The sequence below is a fragment of the Nannospalax galili genome, unplaced genomic scaffold (assembly GCF_000622305.1).
Source record: "Nannospalax galili isolate Female #2095 unplaced genomic scaffold, S.galili_v1.0 scaffold1046, whole genome shotgun sequence".
Classification (NCBI taxonomy): Eukaryota; Metazoa; Chordata; class Mammalia; order Rodentia; family Spalacidae; genus Nannospalax; species Nannospalax galili.
Genome location: NW_008354526.1, coordinates 300,956 through 324,661, shown reverse-complemented (window position 1 = coordinate 324,661; position 23,706 = coordinate 300,956). Strand labels below are relative to the sequence as shown.

General features: G+C 38.5%; 1 protein-coding gene across 3 annotated transcripts in view; it reads right to left on the bottom strand.

The window, feature by feature from the left end:
* Positions 1 to 23,706, bottom strand: part of Ryk (receptor like tyrosine kinase) — a 98,215-nt gene that overhangs the window by 12,517 nt on the left and 61,992 nt on the right. The window contains exons 8-13 of one of the 3 annotated variants that reach the window (XM_008851724.3): positions 20,183 to 20,317; positions 17,904 to 17,990; positions 9,133 to 9,202; positions 4,268 to 4,400; positions 3,009 to 3,118; positions 2,692 to 2,851 (exon numbers count right to left, since the gene is read on the bottom strand). In XM_008851724.3, the coding sequence (XP_008849946.1) occupies positions 2,692 to 2,851; positions 3,009 to 3,118; positions 4,268 to 4,400; positions 9,133 to 9,202; positions 17,904 to 17,990; positions 20,183 to 20,317 (695 nt within the window). The remainder of the gene's footprint in view (positions 1 to 2,691; positions 2,852 to 3,008; positions 3,119 to 4,267; positions 4,401 to 9,132; positions 9,203 to 17,903; positions 17,991 to 20,182; positions 20,318 to 23,706) is intronic. The other 2 variants (XM_008851723.2, XM_017802841.2) reach the window with 2 other exon arrangements.

Below are 23,706 nucleotides of genomic sequence, written 5' to 3'. Positions count from 1 at the left end.
CAGCCATTCCCCACTACTTGCCCTTCTGGTGAATCTAGTCAGCCTATCTAGAGGTCTTTGTTTTAGGAGGGTCAGCTGTTCCTCATCTAGCAGTAATCAGTTGTCAATATTCCTTTAGATAAGATTGGGGTCTGCTGTTCATTTTCCCAGTTCTATGCTGGGTTACTGTCTGGGAGTCCCTTTGGCCACTCTGGCCAACAACTCAAAAGAAGGCATCGCCTGTCTAGATGTATTTTTTCCCCCACCACCCACTTTCCAGCATGCCCCAGGTGCCTCTGTGGGCCACATGAAGCAGGTTTCTATCCAGTGCCTGCAGTGTCTCCGTGAGGCAGGTAACTTCCTCATACCATATATACTTCTGTGCCCATTTCAAATGCCGTTTGTTTTTTAAGAGAGTAGTTAATTTTAACATTAGTAAGAAAGGATTTTGAAAAGACATACAATGAAAACCTTGACAGAAAAGTTTAGAAAAATCTTAATAAGTCATTCATTCATATCAAGTAAACACATTTTACCAAGATACTTAGTATATGGAGAGATGGCTCAGCAGTTAAGAATACTGGTTGTTCTTGCAGAAGACCCGGGTTTGAATCCCAGCACCCACATGGCAGCTAATAACTGTCCATAACTCCAGTCCCAGGGGATCTGACAGCCTCCTCTGACCTCTGCGGGCATTGCACAACACGGGTACACTTACCTACACACAGGCAATACATGCATACACATAAAATAAAAATAATAAATTTTTTTTAAGTTAAAAAAAAAAAGTAATATAGGCTCACATCTTTAATTCCAGCACCTGGGAGGCAGAGGCAGGCAGATCTCTGTGAGTTCAAGGCCAGCCTGGTCTACATAGTGAGTTCCAGGCCAGCTGGGGCTACAGGGAGACCCTGTCTCAAAAAGGCAAAAAAAAAAAAAAAAAAGGAAAAAAAAATAATTAGGTCACATTAGATCACAATTAATGAGGGGTCTTCCCTCAAACTATTATCATTTCAAGGATTTTAGATTGGAGTTTTCTTTTTCTTCGTATTTATTTTTATTTGATATGCATGAGTATTTTGCCTGCATGTAAGTGCATCATGTGCATGCAATGCCCACAGAGGCCAGAAGAGGGTGCTGGATCCCCTGGAATTGGAGTTACAGACAGTTGGTAGCTGCCATGTGGGTGCTGGAAACCAAATCATAGTCCTCTGAAAGAGTCTCCCCCATCCCTGGAATTATTTTTCAATTAAAAAAAAAATCTTAAATATTTTCAATTACTGAGTATAATCTGAATGGCAGACCCAAAGACCCATGTCCTAACCCCAAAACCTATAATACCTTATATATAAATATAAATGTGTGTGTGTGTGTATATACATACATATTTTTTTAAAGGGACTTAAAGACCTTCAAAGGAGAAGCTTAGTCTGGATTATGTAGGGGATCATTTCAGCCACTGTATCCTTATCAGAGAGAAGGTAATATGAACATGGAACAGAGATGGAAAAAGCCAAGGACTGTCACCAGCCACCAGACGCTGAGTGGGAGCCTCTGGAGAAAGCACAGCCCTGCTGACAACTTATTTCAGGCATCTGGCCTCCAGAACTGACAGTGAGGGAATAAATCTCTGTTGTTTTAAGCCACTAAGCTGCCGTAGTTTATTACAGCAACTAACAAAAACTAATACCCAAGGGAAAGTTGTACACTAACTAATGTAAGTAATGAACTAGTAAAACTGGTGTCAGTAATTTGCTATTAAAGCACACAAAACTTTGAAATAAAAGTCCAATCATGAATAATAAATAAAACACCAATATGAAAAACAGAATAGGCCCAATTTTTCAATGCTGAAACACTCAAGCAAATTACAATTATTTACAAATGTAGATTATCATTAAGCGATCATAAGGGGACCTTAATAGCAAAACTTTTACCTAAGCTCTAAATACACAACTGAAACACCATAACAAACCAGATAGAAAAACACATTAATTTTCCCTTCTTTCTTGAGTCTCACTATGTACCCTAGGTTGGCCTGGAACACTTACTCCTCCTTCACTGCCTCGTGAGTGCTGGGGTTATAAGCATGTGCCACCATGCCTGACTTGATTATAATCTTTTTAACTAGAATAAAAAGTAAAGTAAGAGAATGGAAAACTGCTGAAAAGACAAGCAGATATGACTCCTGAAACTATGCATCACTGGGTATGAAAAACTCAATTATGTGATCTAGTTGAGTAGACAGAACTACCCAGAAGCTGGCAAAGGGAAAACAGTGATGGGGGGAGGTGTTTAATAAATCAAAGGGGGCCATTAACGCTTAGAAGAGGCCATTTGAAGAAAATCCCTTTTATGATTTAGTAGCCACTTGGTCATTCTGAGACTTATATGAGAAAAATAATAAGTTACTGTACACTCTCTAAGCTCAATGCCCTCACCTGTAACCCACCTCAGTGCCCACCTTAGTGTGAACAGTACCACCCCAGCATGAGTGAATGAGTAAGGAAGAACACAGCACTGCCCCAGGGTTTGACTCACTCCATAAATGGGTAACACAGGAGCTAACTAAACTTGCTTTCTGAAGCAAATGAAAATTTTCAGAGAATAGCTGCTAGATTTTAAAAAAGGACAAAAATGGTAGAATATTTTAGAAAGAACACTTTCTTAATTCTGTTGGTACATGGTACATGTTGGGGTCCCAGCACTTACCACATCACTAGCACTAGAGAACTCATTATTAACCAGACTTTCAAGAGCCATCCACCGAACTGGCCTGTTTTCATTGTCCCCTAGACAGTGGTAGTCCATGGGGAACAAGTCTCTGGAAAGAGCATTGTCTGTGATTTTCACTTGAAGAGTGTCATCAATGCTGAAAAGGAAAAACATGACCATCAAGACATCGGGGTAAAGAAGGCAGATGACTGTTACCCGCAGACACAATCCAAGTTCCACTGTGACTCCTGGAGAGAGCTCCAAAGTCAGGGAGCATTACCCATCAAGTGATATGGCAAGCTCAAGATACCTACACACAGTTCCTAGCAGCCAGATCTTTGTGGATCACTTCCCTTCTTGCCAGGTAGCTCATTCCACAGGCAATCTGAATAGCCATATGTACCAGATCTTGCTGGGAAATCGCCTGTGGTAACAAAATGACAAGGTTTGCAGCCAGTATTGAGCTAGTGATAGTGGCTAATTATTTGGTTCCATAATCCTATTATACCCAAAATTACTTCTTTGCACCCAAATACAGAGTTTTTAAAACTTATTCCTTAATGAATACATTCCTACAGCACTGTATACTATGCTGTTATCAATTACACCCTTATTCTATGATAGGATTTACCACTTATACAGCTGTGTCCTCTCATCTGTTACCTTTAGCTCTTTGCAAACAGCACAGAAGCTCAGTAAAGTCCTCTTTAACGAACACAGAATCTTTAAAGTAGCATTTCAAATGTATATTTGGCACTAATTTGTTCTTTCTTTCACAGTAGTTTTTAATTAGATTAGACCCCGGGGACCATTCTCAGCTAACACAGGTGTACAGCTCTCTCTGCTGATGCTGACATGCCCCTCTAGACGCAGGCCGGCACCGCAGGCTGACGGAAGAAGTCATCCCCTGCTCTGGAGTCACAGCCTCCAACCACTTGCTGAGAACTACAGTTTTAATCCTTTGACAGAACATATCATACATATTAAGCCAAATACTCAATGCATATCTGACCATTTATCATATTAAATTTAATAAGTATGATTTTTATCAATCTTAAAATTTAAGCCACAACATACAGCAAAGAGCCAAGTACCCAGTATACATTCTTATCAGTATCATAACATGTTTAGAATCTGAGCAAATATTCACACTGGAGTATACAGGTAGTGGCAAGAAAGAAACTCCTAAATGACTGGCATTTACAGTCAAGGACATTCACAATTACCTCCCACAATTCAGACCTCCAATCATCACCAGCTTTTGGCCCAATGTGGAGCAAATGGCTCTGTAAACGGTTTCCACTACTAGAAAGGAAATCTAGGACACATGTCTTCAAAGAGTTATCAGGACAATGACTGAGGTGATTATGAATAAACACACAATGAACATATAAAGGCAAATAGCATTGGCCAAGTGTACCTCGAAACAGGAATCATAAACCATCTTCATTTTAAAAGGTCATAAATATCTTCTCATTCATTTTGAGGGCTTTTTTTTTTTTTTTGGTAGGTTTTAGACACTCTATTTTCAAAGACATCAGAAATTACTGATATTTGGGGAAATTTTTCTCACCTGTGGATTATTGGCCTCTACTAATTTGCACTGCCGTAAAAACAATTTAAGATTCCCCCAATTCATGTAAGGCAGTATCACCATGGGCTTCTCACCTTCTTCTATACACACATGAGTAATAGGAAGAAGATTTCTATAAAATAATAAGTGGGAAAAATGCAAATGAAACCTAAAACCTTAGAGGCTTATTTTAAATAATAACTAATAAAGATAATCAAAGCAAAACAATATCCCAAATATACTTAAGCATATTATTATTTTAAAAAGTTACTTACAAATGTTCTATTACTTCTTTTTCTTTTTCTTTTTTTTTCTTTTTTTTTTTTTTTTTTTTTTTTTTGTCTTTTTGAGACAGGGTCTCTCTGTAGCCCCAGCTGGCCTGGAACTCACCATGTAGACCAGGCTGGCCTCTAACTCACAGAGATCCACCTGCCACCACATCCAGCCTAGAATGTTTACTTTTTAAACCAGATTTAAACAGTCCCATATATATAAGCCCACTTGCTAAGAAAAAGTTATACATGCAGAGTAGCTCCCTTTGTACTAGACACTCTGAAGACATCAGCCACAGTAAATTTTCACTCCAAAGCACAATCACACACACAGCTAAAAATGCCTTGCCCATGTGCAGTCACAATTATCACCCCACTTATTTCATCATCACACTTTTTGAAAGGCCCGATCTAGGCTACTGATAAGAATATGATCATCAGAAGCTTTCATTAAGAGGTTGAAACTCCCACAAAAGCCTGGTTTGGGCTAGTCACATGGAATTTAGAATTCAATTTTTGAAAGTAAGATTTACTATTGGGGTGATTATCTTTGGTTTGGCATTAGTTTTCAAACTTATAACATGGGAATCCCACTGATTACAAGTTGTTATGTGCAAAATAAACAAAGGATGTGGCAGACAATCCTGTTCCATTTTGTCTTCCATGGCACATACACACATCAACCTCTTGTGTAATGATAATCCCTCCACTGAGGTCTGGAAATGACTAATTTTTCCTAAGGTTGTAACTTTTGATGTAATTACTTCATCTCCACTAAGCTGAAAATAATCACAGGTGCTTAATTTTTATATTCACTGCTTTGCACTCTGTGCCATTACAATGTTTAATAAATATCTGAATCACAATACCTAAAGGTATTCCTACTTCTTAGTAAGTTCTGCTTCTGAAAATGTTTTAGAAATGAAGTAATATCAAACACAGAATGCTACATTAACAAGGACAATCAATGGGAGAGCAACAATGAAAAGTTACGAACAACAGGAATGCCCAAGAGTGATGAAAGAACAGTATGAGCTGCAACAAACTGAACAATCACCAAGGGATGTTATGAGAATGAATACGGAAGCTTAAGGGAAAGATACAAATTCACAGACTCACAGGATAATTACAAGTACAGAGGAAAAGAAAAAAGTTGTCTTCGAATTGTGGGACTGCAGTTAATTTCTGCTTTGCCTTTCTTTATGCCCTAAAAGCTACAATTAAACACATACCACTTTTTAAAAACTTATTCATTATATATATGAGTGTATTGCTTGCATGTAGGCAGGTACATCCATGTTGTGCAATGCCCGCAGAGATCAGAAGAGGGCATCGGATCCACTGGAACCACAGACAGTTGTCAGCTGCCACGTGGGTGTTGGGAATTGAACCCTAGTCCTCTGTAAGAGTAGCCAGTGCTCTTAACCACTGACCCATCTTTCCAGCCCCAACACATACCACTTTCAGTACCAGTCATAAACTCTTGCATGACCACTGTTGCACAATGGCAGGCAGTGGCTTGCCTTTGCAGGAGCTGCTAAAAGGGACAGAAAGCACTGCCACTGAGGACTTGGGGAGCAGCAGACCTGCAAAAGGCAGAGCTTTAACAGAGAGATCCCCTTGGGCGACTGCCTGCATTACAGCTGAAGAGTGGCAGCCATTATTTCATCATTTCAATGGCAAGAAACCCCACTCCATGGAGGTTAGGTAATCTCAAGGACAAAGACCAAGGAAAGAGAAGAGAACACAGGTGTCTGAGATTCTCCTAGGCTGCTGGACATTTCCTTCCACGGAAAAATGAGAAACACGTGAATGACTGCAGAGCCCCCTTTCCAACAATGACTAATGGTTCACCTTCAGGACCAGCCAATACCTAACCTCAGGAAGAGTATGGTGAGTTAGCCCATTGCTTTACCCAGGCTCCTTTCTTCCTGTCTGAATCGGTTTAGTAGAATTAATGGCATTTTGTCCAGGCACAAGAAATAGCTAATAATACCAAAGCTTTTATTGTATAACCCGAGGAGTAAAAACCCCTGGGAGAGGTAGAAAGTTTTATAAAAATGTTTCAAAGTACAAACAGCTGCTCTTCACTCTGCCTGCTTTACAGAGGAAAGGAAGACACAGAAGTCATGTTAAAACATGGAGCGAGCATTCTGAATTACATACCACAACCAGTTAAAAAGATAAATCTGAAACCAAGTGGCATTTCTTGCTGAACGTATTGAGTTTTCTTGGTCAATTCTACATGTTCTGAAGATTATTGTTTCATTTTTACTCTGTGCCTACCAGAGTTCTAAGTCTAACATGGGCAGCTGATGAATTAAGATCAAAGTGAACAGATACAGTCATGAACTGTCTATTGACACTGGGGTTACAAAGAAATTGTGGGGGTCCTTAGTCCACTTACAAAATGAGGTGGCGTGCCACAGTGAACGGGGAGCACGCACACTGTACTGACAATGCATTTTTTTCAGTACAAGTAAGTGTCCTGGTGTCACCTCACAGCCAAGATGAACAACGTGCTGTGACCAAGCTGCAACCTGTCTCTACGGGCCTCCCATCTCATCCAGTGCCCAGTGCCCAAAGCTTCCAAGTCAGTATTACCCTGCTTCATTCCCTGCAGATGTCTTGAGACTGCTAATTCATCATGGTGGGATGCTGAAAAGCCATAGAGCCTAAAACTGCATGAAAGAATGCTGCAAATGCTTGTTGGAACAATTTTTGAGCCAAGGCATGTTTAGGGCTACAGTGGGTCTAAAAGTCCTTCTTGGGGAAAATCTGGCTTTGTCTACATTGATCCCTGCCACGAACTTCTGCACTGATGGTGCAGGCCTTCATCAGGGCAAAAGTATTGGCTAGGTGTGTCAAGTCCTCAGCTAGCATGACACACTAGTAGAACACTGCAGGCACTTCCCTCAGAGTCTGCATAACAGAACATTCAGCACTCCCAACACTGCCAAAAATGGCACACCCAGCTGATCGCGTCCAAGCACTCTGCCAGAAGCCCAAAGGAAACAAAATGTGTTTTTTTATATGGCCTAAGGGAGGATTTGCCACCGATGCCTCTGCACGGGAAGACTTTCATTCTTGGGGCTGAACCCAGCCAATGGAAGACAATGTTTTCAAGCAATGTAGCCTCAACTACATCAAGACACATCTTCACTGCTCCTCAGTATTGTGTGCTCAATTTTTTTCAAAAGGTTCTTTTTTATTTTAATTTTCAATGAAACTAAAAACTGTGAATTTGTTCATTATATTAGTCAATGTCTAGAATATATAATAAAACCTAATAAGGCATCTATCTTGGAATTTGAACGTGTAAGAACCTTTCTATTTCTCCCCCCCCCCAAAAGTACATTCTTTATCTTCTGTTACTGAGAGTTATCGACTTTGAATACTTGCTTCATCTCAGCTGAAGAATTCTTTCATGTTTGATCCCAGCACAGCTGTCCTCTTACTCACTGATAATTTCTTTTCTCTTTCACCACAATGCCAAAATACCATTTCGTTTTCATTACCATTGTACTGATTTGAATGTGGCGGCCATCTTTTTAGGCCCTCAATAGCCAAAGTAAAAATAAGATTAAAAATAAAGCTCATCATACTTTTTATCACAATGCAATCAATTGCTAAAGTCCACTGATATTAAAATCGATGGTGCCCTTTGATACATCATTTGACTTTTCAGAAGTTCACAAACCCAATGGGCAAGACACAGCTCCATTTTTCAAACATATGATTAAGTTGTCAGTAGGCATATAAATTAAACTGACTCTACACTGTGTGTATGTGTGTGCGTGTGCATGCGTGTGTGTGTGTGTGTGTGTGTGTGTGTGTGTGTGTGTGTGGTGCACATGTGCACATAGAAGCCACATGTTGATGTTGTGCCTTCCTTGATTCCTTCCCATCTTTTTTAGGACATGGTCTCTCACTAAACCAAGAGTTCACGGATTTGGTTAGGGGGAAAGAATTTATAGCTACCAACATGAGAGCCTGGAATTGTTCTGTTACAATAAAATGCATATTACTTTATTAATGACACTGTGCTCCTGTACAAAAAGGCCCTTTAAAACAAAGTAAACTAGAAACACACTAAAGTGTTATGTCTAACTTACTCTTTATATGGATAGATGGATAGATATCTATTTCTAGATACACAGACCTCTAGACACAAATACACACATGTATGCACGCACACAGAGGAAATGTGGCAGATGCTAACCCTCACTATGTTCAGCGGGCACTTTACTATACTTGTCACTTGTGTTCTGTATGTTTGAAATTTTCATCGCAAGTATCATCCTACTTTTAAAAGGGAAATTGGTTGATAAATATGTACGAATTATTTTCTGAAAGTTCAGTTACGACAAACCTGATGTGGGCTTACAAACCGTTCTCAGTTTTCTTCTTTGTGCTTTAATCTTTGCACATTTTGCTCAGTGAGTACGCATCTACTTTTATATTCAGAAAAAAAAAAAGCCATCCCAAAAGGCTTTCAAGTCAGAACTAAACATAATGTCCTTAAAATAAATGAAACAGAACAGAGCAGCGCTGTTAGCACTGACAGCCAGTGGCTCAGTGGCTTCCGCTCACCTGTGATGAAGACCTCGAAGCTTGCAGCTCTCAGTAAGCATCATCGTCACCTGGATTTCAGAAGCTTGATCTACATAAAGAGTAGAAATTGCCTTGAATCACATGGTATCCACAACAGTAATATTTACTATTATTAAAGATCTTTATTTTAAGGCAAAGTTACAGCAAATCTAAACAGATACAGCTTAAAGTTCTACTGCAGCAGACAGCCTTACTAAACAGATCAACTTTCACAGAAATTCTTACATAAATATTAGAAATTCTGTATGGTTCCATAAAATAAAGAGAAAAAGTAGTAGAAGTTTAGAAAAACATGTAAGACTTAAAGAGGGCTAACTTCTTTTTTAAGATATCATACAATAAGGAAAAAATTGAAACAGAGAAAGCACCCAACAAAATTATAGAATGACTCTCAGTCTCACTCCTACGAAAAACTACTCAAATTCAACTAGGAGATGCCATTTCCCCATCAGACTGATATAGACAAAATATCCAGTTACTGCCAGTTTGGTCAAGTATGTGTGCAAACAGGCTTATCAACAGTCTCTTGGAAGGGTGGGAGAAGCAACAGGTAACAAACATGAACACACTTTCACTGTGTGCCATCAATCCCACTGGACTAACAAACACAGAATCCATCACAGAGAGCTACACCCTAGAATACACTGTAGCTCCTCACTAAACAGAAGACAGGCTTATGTGTGCTGGCAAAAAAGACGTACATTAAATTTGAAAAGCAAAGTGCAAAACTTTGTTGGTATGGTGATTTATGTTTAAATACAAAATTATTTGAAAACTTAGAACTCCCAGGTATTTTCTCCCTGACGCATGAAAAGAACCATGTTGTTTGTGGTGGTTACTTTTGAGGTGCGATAATATATATTATATATGCTCTCTAAATTTACAAACATACAGCTATCAAAATAAAATGTGACCACTGTGGTTCTGACTGGAGACTATAATCCACTTTATTACTTTCTTCTTCCTTCTCTGTGGTTAAAAGCAAGCAAGCAAAACTAACAGTGAATGAGAACTTTAATATACAAGTAGTCAAAACTAGGATCTTTTCTTTTTTTTTATTTTTTTAAAATTTTTTGGGGATGAGGTCTCACTCTAGTCCAGGGCAGTCTCAAACTCTTGATCATCCGGCCTCAGCTTGAGTGCTGAGGTCATAGGCATGCTATATGATGCCTAGCTCCTTGAGGGCTAAGATCATAGGCATGCTATATGATGCCTAGCTCCTTGAGTGCTGAGGTCATAGGCATGCTATATGATGCCTAGCTCCTTGAGTACTGAGATCATAGGCATGCTACATGATGCTTAGCTCCTTGAGTACTGAGATCATAGGCATGCTATATGATGCCTAGCTCCTGTGGGTTTTGGTCCAAAGTAGCAAAAGAAATTGAAAATTAGCTTTTAGAACAATGTTTTTTAAATAAAACCATGGAATACTGTGGTGGTTTGAATAAGAACATCCCCCATAGGTTCCAAGTATTTGAATACTTGGCCCCAGCTGGTGGTGCTGTTTGCTGAGGTTTAGGAGGCATGGCCATGCTGGGGGAAGCGCATGGTGGGAGTGGGCTTGGAGAGTTCATAGCCACATCCCTCCAGTTTTGCTCTTTCTGCTTCCTTCCTGTGCTGCTGGAAGGTGTGGGTCCTCAGCCTCATGCTCTGGCTGCATTCAGCCATGTCTCCCTGCCATGGTGGACTCTTATCTCTCTGGAACCATAAGCCCAATAAACTCTTCTGTAAGTTGCCTTGGTCACAGTGTTTTATCATAGCAACAGAAAAGTAACCAATACAAATACATTTATCATTATTTTTAGTATTGGTAAAGTACTGCTTTCCTCCAGAAGAACTTTAAGCTATCAAACATTTGCACAAATGTATAGGAATTGCTCATCTTACAGAGATCAATGTCTTAATAACACATAAGAATGTCTCCAATGTTTGAAAAGTTATTTCCATTAAGTAAACAGTATATTTCAGTTATGACCTTGAAAATGAGTTTAAACGTTTTTGTTTTATTTTGTTTTTTGGTTTTGAGACAGAGTCTTCCTGTAGCCCCAGCTGGCCTGGAACTCACTACATAGACCAGGCTGGCCTCAATCTCACAGATTCACCTGCCTCTGCTTCCCGAGTGCTAGGATTAAAGGCATGTGTCACCAAGTCCAGCTGAGTTTGAATTTTTTAAGCATGCTTTCTGAATATCAAAAACTAAGAAGTATAATTTATTCTTAAAAAGACTTCAAAGAAACCAATAACTAATTTTATGTTAACAATAAAATTACTATTAATAACTTCTGAGCTTCTGACAAATATTAACAGGGAATAAAAAAGATTCAAACAGCTGGCAAAGTCAAGAGCCATATTTTCCACTCCCACCTAGAAACATGCTGACCAACAACAAAACCCAGTGTACTGAACTCAGGGACCATAAATGTTACATCTCCTGAAAAGTAGAGCTATCATGCTAGCATATAGCTATACCTATAATCCCACATACAGCTACACAATAGCATACACCTATAATCCTACAAAGTAGGAGGCTGAGGCAGGAGGACCAAGAGTTTGAAGCCAGCCTCAAACATAGCAAGGTGTCATCTCAAAAAGCAAACAACAAAATAACAACAATGACAAAAAGTGGATCTGTTCAAGCTAAGAAACCTCAAATTTCAATTGCTTTCAAGTCTACTGGAATGTCTCCTTGTTCCATTCTTTCTCCCATAACTTATTTGTGCCTCTTTTTAGACAGCTTCTCTTAGTTAAGATCTCGGTAAGATGCAGAATGAGTAAAGGAAAAGCTAAGGATTCAAACCATTCAGTGTATTTAGAGAAAGGAATGCACCATGAGTGTCTACTGGAAAAACTCTAGTTGTCTGAAAATTGCCTAAAATTTGGGACCCCTTAATAAATAGCAGAATGCCTTGACTGCTCTGTCTATAACACAATTTCTAGCAAAATTATGGCCAGAACTATCAGGGATGATGAGGATTTTTAGAGGGTTAAAAATCAGAGGACTTGGCCCAGTTACCAAGCATTTACCATCTACTAAACTAGAAAGGAGATCCATGTATGACAGCATGGTCTACAGCAAGGTACAGGTGAAATGGATAATGACCTAAGAATTTTCAACTAGAGAAGAAATAATTTTATCTATTCAGTATGAAAAATTCATTTTGCTGGACAGCTTTTTTTGGGGGGGGGCTGTTGCTGAGGATGAAAACAGGGTCTCCCACATGCTAAACAAACAGTCTACCACTGAGCTATATATCCTTAGCTCCTAGTCTTAACCCTTTAACTTTACACAGTGAAAAACAAAAATCTATCTTCAAGATGTATACATTTGGAGCTGGAGAGATGAATTTGTGGATCTCATGCTTACCATTTAAGCATGAGGACCGGAGTTTGGATCCCCAAAACCCATATAAAGGTGAATGTAGCAACACATCTGTAATCTCAGCACTCAAGGGGTGGAGACAGGGGATCCCTGGAGCATGCTGGCTAGGTAGACTAACTGAAACAGCAAGCTCCAGGCTCAGCAAGAGACCCTGCTTTCAGAAAATAAAGTGGAGCGTGATTGAGGAAGATACCCATTGGCAATCTCTGGCTTGCATTTTATCTACACACACTCAAAATACATGCAAACACACATACACACATGTATATACACACCACACATAGACACGCAAAAGAAAAAAATATAGCCATTTGAAAACGGTACCATAAAATAATTTATATTCTAGAAATTACAAGGAAGCACAAAATGATTTTTAAAACTTGCTTACTTCCAAAACTACAAGTTCAGCAGCTAGTATAAAAAATGAGAATTTAAAAAAACCAATTTATTTATGCTGTGGAATTCAATTTCATAACTGATGACAAAAGATTCAAGTTTCTAATTTCAGTCTTTGGAAATTAATGCTGGATATCCATTAGTTCTCTGTTCAAAATTATTCATTTAAAAAGAAAAATAAAAAAACTCCAATGTCAATCTTCCCCATACACTCTCTGGGGCTAGAGAAATGGTTCAGTGGTTAAGAGCACCGGCTGCTCTTGTTGAGGACCTGGGTTTGGTTTCCAGCACCCACATGACAGCTAACAGCCATCCATAACTCCAGTTCCGGAGATCAGACACCCTATTCTGGCCTATGTGGGCACTGCATATACATGGTACACTTACATACATGAAGGCAAAACAGTCATACACATGAAATAGAATTTTAAAAAAAAAAAAGCACTACCCTCTAAAAAAAAAATAAAAAAAAACCTCAAAATTGATTTTTTTTTTTTTTTTATAGAACTACTAATTGTGCGGCATGTGCTGAAGCATGAAACTCTGTACTGGAACTTCGTCAGCAACATGTAGTTTCAACTGAAAAGAATAACACTCCAAAATAATAATCTTGGAGCTACTCAATCACAGGGTGTTATCGCTACACAAGAGCCCTGCTGCACTTCCTGTCACCCAAGCCGTGACTACACACTGGCTAAGGACTCACTGTGCTTTCTCTTATTTCTGTGCAACTCAAAAACAGTGTAATCACAATGCTGGGGTAGAGAAACAATCAAACAGCCATAACTCAAGCACACACAGAAAGAGTTTAACATTAAAAGAGTCCCAGTATCCAAAATGTGTTTTCTTATTACTATTATTTCCTGTTCTCCCCCTTCTAGTTCTAAATCAAACCAATTCTGGGTGCAAACCTCTTTCATTAACTCAAGACTCACTGAAATCCATAGAATATTTACAAACCCAAAAGAAAGAGAAATAAGAGAAAATATTTTCTTAAAAAAATAATAGAAAAATAAAAGGTGGCCAGCTCTTTAATTAAATGTATGGTTCAAACTCCATGTTTACAAAGAGTAATATATAAACTATCCTTCAAAACTAGTCAGAAAGCCTACTGGAATCTAACTTCAAATATTAACCTTTAGTAATTATCAGCCTTACCCAGCTGTGAACCCTGAAAGTTACAATAACAACTGGCCTGGCAAGATATGCCCACTGGTAGGATATTGGCATGAATGTTATTTGAACAACCAACCATCTTTTGATTGGATTTAAGGCCTACTTCACAAGATAGAGCCCGCACCTGGCACTGTTATCAGGGCTAATTATGGCTAGCCAGGTCACAGACTGTAGTGAAGAACCTACTACTATTACTCTGCTAAACAGACATAATTAAACCAATTCCTATTAACTTATTGTTATATCCACAGATTAGGACATCTCTCAACTCTTACCAGAGAAGCTGCTTCTTACAGAAGATGATGATTCGGAGGCCCACAGCTGCTCAATGTGAATAGAATAAGAGACTTTCAAGTGCTCAGCCCTAAACAGGACACCTATATTAACCTCTCTCCTCCCAAGGCTCAGGGATCATTGAGGAAGATGGAAAGATTGTACGAGCCAGAGGTGGTAGATGAATACAAGAAAATCATGTTGTCTGGATACCACAGGGTAGTTGCACATATGAACCCACAACACTTGCAACAGCATGCACCAGACCTACACAAACCCAAGTCAGACAAAAACCCAGGATAGATGGGGAAGGTGGGTAAGAAGCCCTAGTCTCAGCTGAGGAACTATTGGCAATTGACAGCTGCTAGGAAGAAGAGAGTCAGTTTTCTTTAAGTGTGTGATGCTGGGCAGATTGACCAGGCTCCAGGGGATGAACCCATAACCAAGAGCATTTGGAGAACACAGATTAGACTTGATAGGTCTTTAAATAAAATGTGTGTATGTGTGTATGTGTATGTGTGTGTGTGTGTGTGTATTATAAATATATATAAAATAGAGGACATAAAGTTGGCAGAGGGTGATATTAAAGTGAGGGTGGATATGGGGGGAAATCTAAATGTGATCAAAATGTACCATGAAATTCATGAAGAATCAGTAAAAATATCTTTAAAAAATATTAATCTCTGAAAGGATTTTTAGAGCTGGGAAGGAGAGGGGTAAATAAACAGATACTAAACAAAATGAGTTAAACAATTTGTTTAGAAATGATAAAAGGGGTATGTGTGCAGGTGCATTTTTAACAGCCTCAAACAGGCAATTTTGCTCAGTTACAAGCAATTATAAATTTGAAAGACTTTTTGGTTAGACTGGTAAAACCCAAATTTTTAGAAACAATAAGCATAAGCCTTTCATACTGCCATGGATTCCTTTAGGTTTAGAAACATGGTTCTTTTAATGTAACTGTCAATCTCATAAAACTTTGTCATCTTCTACTCAAAACTAATTTTTCCCTCCATCTCTGCAGAGTGCTAAATCTATATTTCAGAAATTAGTATTTTATTGGGCTGAGGAGAAAGCTTAGTCTATAAAAACACTTGCCATATAAGCATGAGGACCAAATTTGATAGCCAGGTAAAAAAAAGTCAGACAGGACCTCTGACTTATCTTCACATAGATGGAACTAGTAAAAGAAAGGAGCCACAGCCTCCTCCCAAGCCCATGTGACCCATGAGGAACAGATCCTCCAACGACCTTAAGTGTAAAAATAAACTGATTTATTTGGGCTAATGTATGGTCTTAAACACCCAAAAGGAAAGTATATGTACTAGTCACTTTTCTGTTGCTGTGATAGAAACACTGACCCAAGCAATTTATAGAAGGAAGGGTTTTTTTCGAGCTTACGGTTCCAGGGGAATTACAGTCCTTCATGGCGGGGAGGCATGGTGGCTAGAGGTGGCTGGAACATGAGCAGAAGAAGTGAAGCTCTCACATCATCATGCAGGCACAGGAAGCAAGAGACTGACCAGACATCTGGCAAAGCTTAAGAACTCTAAGCCCACACCCAGTGACATGCTTCCTCCACGATAGCCACACCTTCTAAAACCTCTCAAAACAGCGCCATCATCTGGGGACAAAAGGTCTAAACACTTGGAGCCTATGAGGGACATTTTCATTCAAACCACCACAGTATAAACAAAGAGTAAAGTGATCAGTATATTTCTTTAATAAGAGTTCAAGGGATTACACTTCCCAGACATTAGGCTTAAGTTCATATAAGAAGTTATATAGACAATTATTTCACATTGATGACTTTGTTCCTAATCAGAAAGTCCTGCTCAGATATAAGACTTCAAATCCTGGTCTGCAATGCTGTAGTGCCCACCTATAGCTAAGGGAGACAACCCACTACTGTTCTAAAATGATGGATAAATTTGTCTTCTCCCCCTATCTAGAAGCCTCTAAGGGGGAACTGACACTGATTCTAACCACTCCAACAGCTATCAAACTGCCTGAAAGCAAATCCTGAATCCATCACTCTAGAGTCCAGACTTGGGAGACAAAAGAAAAATGAGGAGGAACCCAATAGAGGGACGCTTTTGGAAGCTCTCATCAAGAAATCCCAATGGACTCTGATATAAACATCTGAAATTTGCCGTTCTTTTTTCTGGTTCCCTGTCTAGAATTTGTAATGCTAACTACTCTTGCCTTTATTTCTCCTTCACATCTCCTATTCACCAGTCAAGGACTTTCTTTTCTCCCTACAGATAAGAGTTATATAATTTGGGAGTCTTTTAGATAGACCCACTGAAGGGGTACCCCAATTGCCTCACCCCACGTCCCTGTTCAACGTGGAAGAAGCCAGAGCCGTCTGCATCCCTATTCCATACTGGCAATTTGGGTAACCTCTTCAGAGGATGGTGTGATAAGAATAGGAGGTAGGAACTGGATAGGCAGTTAGGGTAAAAAGGCCCCAAAGAAAAGTAGCCAGTTTCTTGGATGAAAGTCAAAATGTCCTTGGGCCTCTTAGCAACGTACTCTGTTCCTAAGGCCAAAAGTGTCTAAAGTTTTGGGGAGCTCTTATCTAATCCTTAAAAGATTTTAGGGTTACCTCTTCAGAGGGAGGAATGTTAGAGTAGTCAAAGCCCCATTTAAAAAAACAGAAAGAAAGAAAGAAAGAAAGAAAGAAAGAAAGAAAAAAAAAAGAAAGGAAGAAAGAGTACATGAAATTTTTCAGGAAAAAGGGATGGGGAGATATGGGAGGAGTTGGAGGGGAAGGAGTGGGCATAGATTTGATCAAAACACCTTATATGCTCTTGCTGCACCAAGTGAAATTCTCAATAAATTATTAAAAAAAAAAAAAGTCAGGCATGGAGGCATAGGCTTGTAATCCTAGCATTATGGAAGCAGAAACAGAGGGATCCCTGAACATGCTTGCCAATAAGCCTAGCCTAATTGATAAGCCCTGAGTTCCGGTGAGAGATCCCGTCTCAAAAAACAAGGCAGATGTCACCTGATAAATGATACCTAAAGTTGACTCCTGGCCTCTGCATTACACATATGCATCAAGGGGTAGGGGGAGGGGCATTATACAGCACGTAAGAGAAAAACAGAGGAAAGAAAGGACAAACAGTGCATATCTACATAGGGTGGATCTGGGGGGTCACTTAATTGTTTTTTTTTAAATAAATGTCCAAATTGAGAGAAAAACTAATGACAATGTTTTCTTAGGTGGGATAAAAAGATGGTACCAAAGAGTTTTAAAAGGAAAACTCCAAATTAGATACAGCAACAGTGAAGTCAAGTAGGTGCACTTTAATTGGAAGCTGGAGTAATATCTAATAATGTTCAATAAGTTAGAAATTTATAAGAAGTGAGGAGGACCCAATTCTCAAAAATTAGCCTCATGATCTAAATAAATATGGACTATTTTAAAAGGTCTAACACGCACTGAGATACAGAGACAGAATTTTGTTAGTATGAGCCATGCACAAGAAAATTATGGAAGTAGTATGCAAGAAAATCCTACCTTTAACTGTTTTTACAAATGTCTGTTTTTCTTTATTTGGATCTTTTTCATCTACTAAAATCCCATGGAAAATACGCCCAAAAGTACCTAAAAGGAAAAATAACATTAATGAGGCCATATGATAATCTTCATAACATTACAGTATAATACTTTCTGGCACAATGTAACTTAAACATAATATGGCATGTGTGGTTGACATTACTCTAGCTTTGGAATAAAATGTCATAAACCACTAGTTTTTAATGAATTAGAAGTTATTTCTAACTATGCAACACTGTGTCTTTAGAAATACCGTATCTAAACTAATATGGGAATGTTTTATCTTGATTTCCATGAATAAATTATTAAGCAGTCAGGAGCACTGCAGCACACTGGCAGGGTGTCAACCCCTAGTAGCTTCCTCAAAGCAGCAGTAAATGGAGAAAATGGACTCTGTGCTCTGCTGATGCAGACCTTCAATGAAGAGAAGGCAGGGAGTGCAAAGTCTAGGGCTCCATGTCTTCTGCCACTCATTATCTAGAAGGTCTCAGACAAGCGGTCTGGGCTCTCAGATCATTGGTAAAAGTGTGCTCCTAAAAACTCTTACAGCAAAGAGAGCAGTTATGACCTTTTGTGGGGGCAAAACAGTGGCTAAAAATGAACTATGAAAATCCATACAAATTTATTAGCAATTTCCTGACTGCTTTTTAAAAAATCTTTCTAATGAACTAATCATCAAAAATTAATGTCATGGTACTCTTTCTCACAAGAATATTTTTTACTTTCTTTCCTTCACTTTAACTGTGCTGTGGATACCACACATCCCTAGGGCTTGCTTTCACTTTAATGTCTTTCACTTTCAGTACTGAAGTTACTTGTGCCTATCTATATAAAGTTCCACAGTGGCACTGAGACACAGAGTAACTCGGATGCTGGAGGCAGAAAGTCTTTGAGTAATCTTAAGACACTCTGCTGACTGCTGGCTCCTATCTTCCTTGGACCCTCTGGTCAGCGCACTGTGACAGCTCTTCCCTTCCTGCTCTGCTCAGCCTTCCCTTGCTCGTGCAAGCTGCTGCCCTCTCCCACCACAGCAGTACAGGAACTCCTGCTGTCTCCTCCTCCCCATATCTAGACACATTACATATTCAAACATGGAATTACACAGACCTTAAGAGTAAAATGACTGTGGATATGGGAACCACACACTAAGAACATGTGTACAGACTGCCTTACCACAAGGTCACAATGAACTATTACAGCTCTGAAAACATCAGGGAAAACTCCACCTGGCTCTGAATTTCCTCTTTTCCTCAACTTAAGACACCACAACAGATTACTTACTATATCCTGTTTAGGGAGCCAAAGAACCTAAAGCATAACATTACTTATTAGTCTCTCATTCCTTTAATTCTTTAGGAAATGCTAGCTGGTCTATTTACTCTCTTCAGACAGATCTGAAAAGTAGTTATTCTTAGAACTAGACAACCACAAGAGTGGTATTCATACACCAAAAAAAAACAGACTAGGAAAAACAAACAAACAAAATCCCTGCTTCCATTAACTACCATTTGCTATGGAGGCAGTTTAAGTTCCTTACTTAGCAGTGGCTGATCTCCAAATACCCCAAGAAACATGAATAATGGGCTCCTATGTACCCCAAACATTCCAAAAGGGATTACAAAGGAAGAAAGAGTATTGTCTATTTAAACAATGTGAAAAAGTTCATGCAGTATTTTATTATTAATTTCTGTCCTCATCTTTCAGCATCTCCTTAATCAAGACCCTAAAATGCAAACCAGAAAGCAGGAACCAGCAAGAGGGGAAGGAAAGAGCAGTGATATGCAGAAGTACTCATTTTGCTAATTCACTCAATGTGCATAGTTCATCTAATCTTATAATGAGTCTAAGGGTTTTAAAGACTATTATGTTGTTTAATGCTACAGAAAATCTAAGACACTGAGTGATTTCTCTAACGTCATATAGGCAACAAACCATGAGACTTCTACAGAACTTGAGTCTAACTCCAAAGCCCCATTCCAGCTGCTAGAACACCTACATGGTCATTAAAGAAAAAAATCAGTTGAAATATTTCAAGAGACTCGCCAGGTATTGATTACTTCAAACAAAAGAATAAAACAGAAAAGGCGCCCTTAAAGACACCAAACACTTAAAACATGCTTTATCACACTTCAAAATCAAGGCATGCACCAAAGGTATATAATAAGGCACATTAAAGTCTAAAGACAGGGAAAATGAAAATCATTTAAAAAAAAAACTGAAAATTTTGAAGTAATAAATACCTTCTTGGAGTACATCTTTTAGGGTTATCCTTTCCCTAGAGATTGCTATATCCTTCACCTTGGCTTTTGCCTCCAAAAGAGTGACACTTCTCAAGTCGTTCTTCTCTATCCGCAAGGTAGGATAACCTGAGGAGCCAACAAAGCCAAACCAAGTAATATAAATACCCTATTATGGCATTGAGGTCAACTAGTCCATTACAACCTCAGGACTCAAGTCACAGGATGAATGAAACAGTATAAAAGCACACATGTACACACATGAACCAGGTGAGTTACTGATGAAGGGCACATTCCATGTTAAAGGAAAAGGTTCCCAATGTTAAAAGAGTTAAAACAAAAAGCGCTAAAAATAATATTACCATCACTTTGAATATCTTTTAGACAAATGAAACAAGCCTGGATTCACAGAATTTAATTTAATCCTTCTTAAGGGAAGTTTTTCCTCTCAAAAGATTTTTTAATACAATCATATAACAAAGAACTTTTCAAATGAAGAGATATTTGAAAAACCATCTTTTCTAAAAAAATATATCATCAATTTTCTAATAAAACACATCGATCATTCTTGTTTGTACTTCCAAAACTCAGTCTCGTCATGTCATTGTGAGATTCAAATTTAAGTTCCCTCAATTCCCATTCACTCTCAATACAATAACAGCAAAAAATAGAATTTACAGGCATACATTAAGGTTGTCATGGCAAGAATAAAATCACAATAAAAGGAAGAACCAGTATCAGCAAGCAGACACTGAAATGGCATTTCTACTGACTTACTGCCTTTGATAAACACTGGGAGAGAAACCAGAAGAACTAACGGGCTATGGCAATATGCACCAGTGGCCAGCAGAAGCACTACTTGAAGGGTTCCAGGAAAACTGTAACAGATGCAGGCTGACGACCCCTGAACCCAGTGATCAATCTGAGTGTATGTGGGTCATTTTATATATTTAATCCTTCCTGGAGTCCTCTTAGTGTCTTGGATTTGTGGTCTGTTCTATTCTGTTACCTCAGAAAATTCTTGGACAACAAATATATTTTTAAATATCTTTTTCGGTCCCTTTCTTTTCTTTCTGAGGTATGGCCACACTAGGTAGCCCAGGTTGGCTCAGAATTCATGACCTTCTGCTTTAGCTTCCCAAGTGCTAGGATTTTAGGCATGTACACACCACCATATCACACCGTGTTCATTTCTTCATTCTTCCCTTCCCCCCCCCCTTCTTTTTTTGAGACAGGGTCTTAGCCTAGAACTCCTTATATAAATCAGGCAGGCCTCAAACTCAGAGATCTACCTGCCTCTGCCTCCTGATATTAAAGGCATATGCCACTATGCCCAGCCTTTTTTATTCATAAAACAACTGTATTTTTATTGAGCCTTTAAAAGTATTTTGGTGTTAGCATACACAATAAATGAATTATCTGGTTCCTTATGGTAATGTTCAAAATTAAAAGCAAAAAATAAGTAAATTTCTTATTAATGGCATATTTTAAATATATAAATGAATTTTCATTGGCATTTAAAACTTTTACTTATTTTTATTTTGTGTGTAAGGGTTTTGCCTGTATGTATGTAAGTGCATCTGTAAGTGCAATGCTTGTGGAGGTCAGAAGAGAGCGTCAGATCCCCTGTAACCAGAGCCATGTGGTACTGGGAACTGATTCTGGGTCTTCTATAAGTGCAGTCACTGCTTTTAACTTCTGAGTCATCTCTCCAGACCCCCACTGACATTTTAAAAGAAAACATTTTTAACATATATAGTCACTGAACTATTTACTTTATAAGATCATGTTTATAATTAAGAACTGGCCCAAATAAGCAAAGCTTGGTATCTAAAGATTAAAAGCAATGGTGTGCCCTTTCTGAATAGGTATGCCTTTCACATCTATCATGGTATTTTATCACACTTCTTCTTTTGTTGACAGTGACAGTAGGTACTGTCATGATTTCTTTTTAAAAAATTTTTTTAAAGTTTACGTGTGTGTTTTACTTGCATGTACATAAGTACACCACATATTTACAATGCCCACAGAGGCCAGAAGAGGGCAACAGATTCCCTGAAACTAGGGTTACAGATGGTTGCTAGCTGCCACGTGAGTGTTGTAAACTGAAGCCAGGTCTTCTGCAAGAGGAGCCAATGCTTTTAACCACTGAGTCATCTTTCCAAACCTCTTAAATTTCTTTTAATCCAGAATACCTGCCTTTCTTTTTCGGGCCACTGTTGTAGTGAAGGAGATGGATCAATTATTCTGCAGAACAATGGGCCTCTCTGCTCCTTGACATATCATCTAACTTGTCCCTCTGTCCCTTTATTACTATGGCCTTAATGAAATTCAGGTATATTTTTGTGGATTGGTACATCATATCCACAGGTACAAAATAGCTAGTTGTTTCACTTTTAGTAAATTTTATCGGTGGATTCAGGGAAGAATCTGATCCCTAAAGGATAAAAGCCCCCCCCCCATTTCCCTTTGTTCTTAGGGTTTTCATCAACAATAATCTTTCCTTAATCAGGTATTTTCTGACAGGTTACAAATGTCATTTTTTAATTATATCATTCCTTTTTACATTTACTAGCTGGAAACCTTCTGTTCTAGTCAACCAGTATTATCTGGTTACCCTGCAATACATTCATTTAACCAGTTGTCAGAGTAATAAGGTATTAATAGAGCCCTGGTTATCAATTATAATGAACATATTTAAATACTATAAATGTATGGATTTTTACAGTTTATGTTCCAATCTGTTGCAGTCACTATTCTCTTAGATGTGCAATGGCACCATCTTTGGTAGGTAGAAGCCCTTCAAGTGTGCAGCAGCACCCTTAGTGTCTTGCCCAGCAACAAGTCTCAGGGCTTACCTTATTCACTTTCTGACCCAGATCTAGAATCCATTCTTTCTCCAGAGATTCTGATCCTTTTAATGGGAAACAGTTAAGAAAAACCACAAAAGGGTACTGGGAGGTAGTTTTGATTTAATTTTATTAAAAAGAAAATAACCAAAGAGGACAGCTATTTGGCTACAAAACCCTAATTAATCAATGGCTCATCAAAGTCAAAACCTGATTTGTGGCTTTTTAGGTCTTTCGTTATCTTACAGATTTCTTTTAATTTGTATGTTACTGATTCCCCATTCTATCTAAATTATATTCTAAGAATGACCACATTATTATTACATGAATACGTCACATCACATTGTTTATAATATATGTGATAATTTAAAATAATTACTTTCCCTCAAACACTTAATGTTGAAGTGTATGAAAATGAAAATGAGCTGGGAGTGGTGGCTCACAAAAGACCAACCTAAGCTATGTGATGAAATCCCGGGCCAGCCTGAGCTATAATCCATTCAAAAAACAAAACAAAAAACAAAAAGCAACAACAACAAAGAAAAACAGGTGGGTGAAAATATTCATCAAAATTCTGTTAATAAGAAAGAAATTAGGTGGCTAGGGATATAGTTCAGTGGTAAAGCACTTTGCCTAGCATATGTGAGGGTTTGACCCTCAGCATGGAAGAAAGCAAAG